Source organism: Sphaeroforma arctica, assembly GCF_001186125.1.
Source record: "Sphaeroforma arctica JP610 unplaced genomic scaffold supercont1.672, whole genome shotgun sequence".
Lineage (NCBI taxonomy): Eukaryota > Ichthyosporea > Ichthyophonida > Sphaeroforma > Sphaeroforma arctica.
In genome coordinates, this window is record NW_014039886.1 from 43,157 (window position 1) to 51,351 (window position 8,195).

At 43.5% G+C, this 8,195-nt stretch overlaps 5 protein-coding genes across 5 annotated transcripts; 1 reads left to right on the forward strand and 4 right to left on the reverse strand.

The window, feature by feature from the left end:
* Positions 1-3,415: 3,415 nt before the first annotated feature.
* On the reverse strand, positions 3,416-4,093 carry SARC_07965 (hypothetical protein; the record flags this gene model as incomplete). The annotated part of the gene is made up of 1 exon (XM_014298072.1): positions 3,416-4,093. The coding sequence occupies one exon, from the start codon at positions 4,091-4,093 to the stop codon at positions 3,416-3,418; it is 678 nt and encodes a 225-aa protein (XP_014153547.1).
* A 112-nt stretch (positions 4,094-4,205) lies between these two features.
* SARC_07966 (hypothetical protein) lies at positions 4,206-4,397 on the reverse strand (the record flags this gene model as incomplete). Its single annotated transcript, XM_014298073.1, has 1 exon — positions 4,206-4,397. One exon carries the CDS (start codon positions 4,395-4,397, stop codon positions 4,206-4,208), a length of 192 nt encoding a protein of 63 aa, XP_014153548.1.
* Positions 4,398-4,407: 10 nt separating this feature from the next.
* Positions 4,408-4,762, reverse strand: SARC_07967 (hypothetical protein; the record flags this gene model as incomplete). The annotated part of the gene is made up of 1 exon (XM_014298074.1): positions 4,408-4,762. Exon 1 carries the CDS (start codon positions 4,714-4,716, stop codon positions 4,408-4,410), a length of 309 nt encoding a protein of 102 aa, XP_014153549.1. The 5' UTR covers positions 4,717-4,762.
* Positions 4,763-4,811: 49 nt separating this feature from the next.
* Positions 4,812-5,307, reverse strand: SARC_07968 (hypothetical protein; the record flags this gene model as incomplete). Its single annotated transcript, XM_014298075.1, has 2 exons — positions 5,206-5,307; positions 4,812-5,003 (listed from the first exon to the last, which is right to left on the reverse strand). The coding sequence occupies exons 1-2, from the start codon at positions 5,263-5,265 to the stop codon at positions 4,812-4,814; spliced, it is 252 nt and encodes an 83-aa protein (XP_014153550.1). The 5' UTR covers positions 5,266-5,307.
* A 680-nt stretch (positions 5,308-5,987) lies between these two features.
* Positions 5,988-6,252, forward strand: SARC_07969 (hypothetical protein; the record flags this gene model as incomplete). Its single annotated transcript, XM_014298076.1, has 1 exon — positions 5,988-6,252. A coding segment is annotated over one exon (265 nt), but the record flags the coding sequence as incomplete, so codon positions are not given.
* Between the last annotated feature and the right edge of the window lie 1,943 nt (positions 6,253-8,195).

An 8,195-nucleotide genomic window follows, 5' to 3' on the forward strand; every position in this document is an offset into this window, starting at 1 on the left:
TATATATATATATATATATATATATATATATATATATATATATATATATATATATATATATATATATATACTATAGTTGTATGCGTACCTATACATGTACATGTGTGCGTGTGTTTAGGTAAATAAACAAACAGATGTATGTACACCAATACGATGATGTGGATGAGTAAGTTAGATATACTTGTACAAGAATAGGATACGAGCACCGGTCCCAAGAAGATCACCGTACCTATTATGGTAAGGGGGTTGCACATTCAAGCTGTGTGTTATCGAACCGCATACTGTATCCGTAGGTGATACAAGAGTGTACCAATTCTCGCCGAGTTTTCCACAGTATATATTAATGGTTGTGAAGCGACACATTGGTGTCGTGCTGTATTCCGGTGCAATGCCGCACTAAGGTGCGATGCAACATTGTGAAGTGATATGCTGCGCTGTAATGCCACATGTATATAGACTGTGAAACACTGGCTCCACGTCGAGTCTCGTGGTGGAGAAAAGTCTCTTGGATTCATAGTATGTCACGAGGAGGCGGGTGTAGACTCCTTATTGTCTACGGATACGATCAACCCGTAGTCGTTGTTTGAGTTCACGGTGTAAAGTTGCTATAGGTATTTCGGTTCCTGCGACCGCTGCTGACACAAGCTGCGGGAGAGCGCATTTGACTAGCAAGCAATCAATGGACATAAATATGCACACGCGGTGGGAACTCTCGTCGCCCGATAAATATCGATTGAACTACAGATGAGTTACATAGGTGTAAGGTAGCATTATTACCCGGGGTATGTTTTCGTGTGCGGGTTGACTCTTGTAACGCTATAATGTTACATCTTCATTCCATGTATCTGATGCGACCAGTCGAGATAGCTACAAGTCAGTTGATAGTGAGTCATGTGCCCTGCGGCAAATTGCTGCGATGGTTGACCAAAGTGTGTGTACTACTCAACATTCGAGTGAACTAATAGCTGTCCGTCAACTCTCGTAGCTAGTGGCATCGATTGAGTTCATCATGTCTGTTTAGTATGCGAGCGAGAATTCTTGTAAACTCACGTGACCGGAAGATATCAACTGAGTTCACGCAGACACCTGCGAGTGTTTGGAGTTGTTTTAGACACAATCGCCGGGCACACTCAGTATATGGGGAATGAACACTCGTAGCCTGAGAATCAACAATTGAGTGCGAAGGGGCACACAAACGGTATTATCCTGCTGATTAATATAGGATAACAGCATCAGAGTCCGTGTACTCTGTTCTCGGAGATCGAACTCCAGCTCGGAAGTATAAATCAGCAACTCTAGCTCCCGAGAATAAACCAGCCACTCTAGCTCTCGAGTATAAACCAGCCACTCTAGCTCCCGAGTATAAACCAGCCACTCGAGCTCTTGAGTATAACACAGCGATATCTACTAAACAATTCCTTGGGCTCTGTTTGGAATCATCGGGTTAACTGGTTTGCACGGTTTCTGCTATTGGCAGTTTTTCTCCAACACAGGTATAGTTCTATATTGTACTTGCCAGAACGCATATATGGTGTCACTACTGAACAGTTGTCTCAAGTATTCAAAACGACAGGTTACTCGAGACGTACACCTCGGGTCCTCTAGCTCTCAGAGGTAAAATGCCATCACAATGCTCTAGCTCTCGAGGATAATGCCAGCACACTGCTCTAACTCTCGAGGATAATGCCAGCACACTGCTCTAGCTCTCGAGGATAATGCCAGCACACTGCTCTAGCTCTCGAGGATAATGCCAGCGGATCCCTCTTGTTCGTGGAGATAAAATTAGCGTTCAGATAGTTAGTATATCTTCATTCCTGAAGCTCGCACACGTTCCGTGCTTCAGCTTTAGGGGGAGTTGTGGTCAGATATACGTTTTAGGGTTATTAGGGTTTTTGTGATCAGATATATGATTTAGGGTTATTAGATAGGGTACTGATCCGATTACGCACATGCGCTAATTGACCAGATGTTAATCGAGTAATGTTCAATAAATAGCCAACGACTCACCTCTGATGAGGGAAGTATGTTGAGATATGGTTATTGACGCGTATTTACCACAATGGATTTGTGAAACATAATAATTAACAAACACTAGTACAATCAATCACTAAATGTAAAAAATGAGCATTTATTTAAAGTCCTTGTGTTGATATAATATAATATCCAACACATGACAAATAGTTTAAGCATAACGATGCGATCGATCGACGCCATCGCATCTATATATTTCCAATACATAGATTTTTTAAACATAATAATTAATAAAGACTAGTGCAATCAATCACTAAATGTAAAGAAGGGGCATTCATTTAAAACCTTTGTGTATATAGAATATAATATCCAACACATGACTAATTATTCAAACATAAAGATGCGATCGATCGACGCCATCTCATCAATGTATTCCCAATACTTAAAAAAATTGATCCATAATATTTAATAAACACTAATACAATCAATCACTAAATGCAAACGAGCATTCTTTTCCTGATCCATCTTCACTTGTGGCACCTTTGAGCAGTCTGCACATCTCCTCCCTGATTTTCTGTTCCTCTCTGATTCTGGCATTGGTGTGTCGCGTAAGGTGTAGTTTATCGTTGCGTATTATCGAGATGACCTTCCCTACATTAAAATACAACAAATGTTGGTGTGGCCACACGACTGTAGCTTGTAAAATGTAGTACTAGCAGAGCAGCATCTAGTTTCAGCTTCGTCGTCCTGATCAGACCATCGCATCTTACCATAGTGTTTTTCCATTACACCTGATTTCAGTAGCAAAACTTGCCAGTCTAAGTGACACTTCCTTAACTTGAAGGGAAATTTCAATTCGCACTCTCTCAATAGTTCCATTATCATTCTTGGGTTGTACGTACGGTCTTTCGGTCCTACGCCATCGTATTATAGGTCTATAGAGAACCCAGACGATATTCCGTCCGATTCATATTCATCGGAGTCCAGGTCCGCACTATTATTGATTATCACCTCAGGTGGCGGGGAGACGTCCACTTCTATGACGTTCCTAGGACTCACTGTTCTCTTACGCTTCTTTGTTGTTTTTTCTCTTATTTTTTTTACAAAACCAAATATTTATATTACCTGGGTTGTACATGTGACTATTTTATGCCACAACATTTATTATTATTTTTGTTTTATTTCATAGCCATAAATTGAAACATTTCATTTTGAACATATGCATTGTAAAACCATTGACTAAAACCTCCTCGGAAACCTTGTGGATATTCTCTATAAATCAAACTGGTTTCTTTATATGGAAATTGGCGGGCAAAAGACTACAGCCAATTATCAATCGATAAATACTTTCGTGTGGCAAAAGACTTCTAACGGTGATTTTTATATATATATCAGGTGTGAGCAAAGCTCACATTTTTTATTAAATTCTGACGCGCGTAGCGCGCTATTTTATTGGCTGAGCGTGCGCAAAGCGCGATCTCACCGGTGTAGGGTCTTTGTGGCGTATGCGATAAGATTCATACAGTGCCTGGGTGTCTTTTATATCTCGGACGTCATCCGAGTAATGTCGGGCTTTGCGTGGCGACTGCGGCTGCAGAGTCTCTGTACTACCCGCGGCTGCTCTAGCTTCTGAAACCGGTGGGAGTTCGGGATCTTCCATCTGCGCCTCCTGGGTCGCATTGGTTGGTGAACGCTGTGCTCGGCCAAGGTGTATGGGGACTGCAGCACCGCACCAAGTGAGCTGTGGCCGTAACGCATGACCTTCACGAAATGTATCAGCCTGCATACGTAGGGACTTGCGTTTACATTGCTTCGTGCCTCCTCTCGCTTTTTTTTTGTGTGCTGTAGAAGGGGTATATCGTCTATTCGAGTGGCGGCAGTGAACCCCACAGGCACCACGGCGCCATGGGTCCATACCTGGAATAATAAGCAATTTTCCCTCCATATCAAAGGCTCCTTCCCATCGGAGAGAACTCTGTGTGTCGTACCCGATGAGTAGGTGGGTCTGGTAAGGTAGGGTACCAACAACTAACCATATTTGTTCACCGGTAGAAACAAATCCATCAACGGCGTCAACGTCAGCGGCTCGGAGGACTTGCGACGTAGGGGTAATCGTGCTCATGCCCTCGATACTTCCATACCATTAATCGATGGTCCAATGTAAAGTGTACAATACCATGTTCTGATTAATAAAGTTGAATGACGAACCGACATCCATGTATACAAAAGACCTCTTAGGTGTTATGTGTTGCTGGGGCTGCTGTCGGCGTCTTTCGCGGGTTTGGGCAGTCCTTGACGACATGACCTTGTTTACTACAATTGAGACATGCTATATACTCTTCTTTCTTGACGGCTGGCTTCTCCGCTGGTGCCGATGTCGAGGCAGACACTGGGGTCGGGGCCGGTGTCACCGACAAAGGTGTCATGTCCCTGTGCTTAGGGGAAACGTGAACGCTTGCGAGATTCAGGGGCTTGGTTGCGGGCACGGTCGCGGTCACTCTGGTCGCGACGCGCCTGGTCGCTACAACGATCTTGGCGATGATCTGTGTCTTTAGTGCTGGGTACGCTGTCGTGAACGAAGTGTCCTACTTCGTCCGCGGCATGATGTAGGCCTTCGAAGACCAGTTCACCGAGCTTTGGGTGCACGGACGTGAGGTAGATGAGCTTACGAGCGCCCAGGTCAGTGACAAGAGCGAGTAGCTTCATGACAGGGCTATCGCCCCTGTGGCCTGTGAAGTGTAGCATCTTTACAACCTGATCCTTCTTTTCAGGGCCGCAGTGTATTGTCGCAGTTGCGTACAGTTGTTCCGCTTAGAGCGCGGAGCTGCCCCCACGGCAAGTTACTGTTGTGCCTTCTGTAGTTTATTAGCTGCCTTACGTGTATGTTTTGCTGCCTTTGCAGTATGCTCGTCCGTGAGCTTGGTAGCCGAAGGTTGAGGGATGCTAATTGCATCAACATCGATGGGGTTTCCAATGACGCCTTTGAGGAAGGTCGCGAAATCTACGGCTTCCAAATCAGTATTGGTGACTGCCTGCAGATGTACACAGAAATCGGTAGAGTGGAGAATGATTGCCTGAGATTTGCATAAGATCACCAACGGTACGATGTACAGGCCGGCGGAGGGTCACGACCGACCGCATGTCAAAGGGCAGGTCCAAAGAACATGCGACAATTTTGTCCATGTACTGCTTGTATGACTCAATGCCAGTGCAATCACGCATGGTCATGCGTACCGTCAAAGCCTGTAGTGTAGGTTGGAGGAGTTGGCCCTTGAGACCTGCAAACTTTTCCATACCTTGATCCAAGATCGGGACGAAAATAAAGATCTAACGGACTAAAAGGGGTATAGGAATTATTATACACTAGATGGATACTATGTAGGCAGTGCAAAGTACACTAGTAAAGCACAATGTAAGAAGATATGCTGAATTTCAAAAAGTGTGTGTGCGCACCAGTAAGTTGTGATGAGATAGGACTGGTCTGAGTACTGTACAATGTAAGGAGCGTAAGCTAAATATAGAACTATAAATCTTTTCTCCTTTAAAATTGTCAGTATGATTTGGGTCACGGTGCTGTGTCGTGTATATATAGCTGAACGCTGATATTTAACATTATTATTGAAATGAGGTATTTGTATAACAACCTAGAGAAACTGTGAAAGCCCGCTACCTTAATAAGTATACCGAGCAAACTTTAACATGGTATTCGCTCTTAAATACACACAAGGAAAATCTAAGCGAGAATGTGCGAGATAGACCTGACTACGCTAAGAAGGCAAAGTCATTTTCTTTATTTGTTGATCCAAAAGGGTACGGTGGTACATTCTTCCGCACGAAATACTTGAGTGAGATCTTGAACAGCCTTGCACAGGATGATCGGGGGTACTTCGACCTCCGTAAGCAGAATTTCTCTGGAAAGATTCTGAAAATTGACCATAGTTTTAAACTACCAAAGCGTGTACATGATGTCAAAATACGACGGTACTATGGCTCTTTATTTTCAATCGTAAATGAGCATGAGGCTTTTCTGTACAACGAAAGCCGTAGTGGAGATTGAGGAGCCTATCAGACTATTAGCGGTTTTAGACAATGAGAGAGATGAAGTAATGCTTAAGCGCGCCGCTCCTGAATTACTCAACAATGAGATTCCACCTCTTGTTGCATCGAGGAATAGTAGTGCTTTACCTCTAGCTACACTACCCGCAGCCTATAACAGAATTACGATCAAAAGTGTTAGCGAACTGAACTACGGATTAACCACCTTAGTGAACTCTAATACGGGTTCGGACTTTCCACACATGTATGCCTTTGATTGTGAATGGGAAGCGAAACACCAAGGTCATCAAGTGAATAAGATAGACCTCCTCCAAATTGATACTGATAAAGTGGCGTTATTGGTACGATTACAATATCTGATGGCAGATAATAATGGACTCTTGCTGGCACCGCCACGCAGCTTTCTATAACAGGATAGTGCAACGTAAGTATGATCTAAAGTAGTTTCGGTTGATATAAGATATATGCGAACGATCTACAATATCAATATGACAGGCGGGTGCGATCTTGCATGTCTTCTAAAGGACAGAAGGCTAATAGATAGGGCGAATATGAGTTTGCAGAAAATGGTCGAGGTTGTCTTAGAAGAATTTCTACCTAAAACAGAATCCATAAGAAGTGGTTTCTGGGGAGCGGACGATTTAGACGAGGGTCAGCTAAATTATGCAGCGCTGGACGTTTATATTCCATATTGACTCTACTGTCTTGCTAAAACGGCATCTCTTCGTAATCTCAAAGTAACAGATACTACAGGATTTGTTTGTCTGTACATTCGTTCCGGGAGTGAAATTGCGGCGGAAGGGATACTCTGTGACAGTGAAGAGGATTTAATTAATTAGAAGTTGATCAATGAAAAAGGCACGTAACAAAGCTGGAATGTACGTCGCTTTGGTGATGGTGCAGTAGTAGAGTTTACATTTAATCGACGAATTGTAAAAGTTATGAAGGTACTTAATCCAGCTGCAGCTCTTCCCTACCCGAAGGTGACCCAGGATGGCACGACACACGAGGCATACGGCAGTTTCGGCAGTGTACCTTATCTTGTTGCCTGTAATACATCGATGCTTATGATTAAGATTGGATGAATGTATACACATATCTTTTATTGTAATAAAAGAAGTCAACTGTCCACATGTCTTCATTGCAAACGCCACCATATGGCTTTTTGCACGTTTTGTTGTCGGTGCACTTCGAACATCTTTTGCATTGCGTACGCATTTTGGATTTCTCTATACGACCAGATCTTATCCTAGGGATATGTGATGTTTCATTTGTATACCATCCTACAGCAGACTAATAATACTGCACTGGCGGTATATAAATTTGTGATGCTTGCCCATTTGGTGGTACGACTGTTTGAGATTGTTGGGGTTGCATATACCAGACAGCTGGGGGTAGAGCAGTATTTTTGTGCTGTGATTGTACAGATGATCCAGGGTCTGGAGACGGGGAGTCGTCGGATCCAGGGTCTGTACTGGGAAAGTCGTCGTGGAGTAGTCTCACCGGCATCTCGTGTCTAGCTCTCTTCCCTTTTCTATGCTCCCGATTTCCACCGGTTACAGGTTTTTCCATTGCCACGGGTCTGGGTAGGTGGCTAGTACCATGAGCCTGGCCAAGGGGCGGCAGAAACTGTGCGTCAATATCGCCAACAGTAAGTTCTGGGTCCGCTGCAGGTGGATTCGCCTCTCGAATTTTTGAGCTTGTGCCAATTCTAAATTCATTGCTTTGGTAATCCTCTCAGAGACAAAAACACTCATCAACTCTCGATGAAGACCACTAACGTCCCGTTGATTTTCGGTAATAGATTTATGTACAGCAGCTCGCTTCTTGAGATGAGCTAACGCCGTCTCGAAGTGTACCGGGAGTTTCAGAATAATATTCCGACCATCAACTTTAGAAATCCACCTTTCCTTCAGTGCTTTCATATCTTTGTTGAAATAAATAACATTATCCCTACGGAACAGGAGTGTATGGATCATATTAAGCGAGGTGATATTGTGTCCACTATGGACATGGCATGTAGTTTTAATCAATTACGTTACCAAAAAGACTCGCGTGATTACCTTACTTGGATGACTTCCACGGGCGATGTTTGGTGTCCTATTGCCGGCGTATCTACAGGAATGGACCGTAAATTTACTACCATTCGAAAAGTATTGAAATATTTT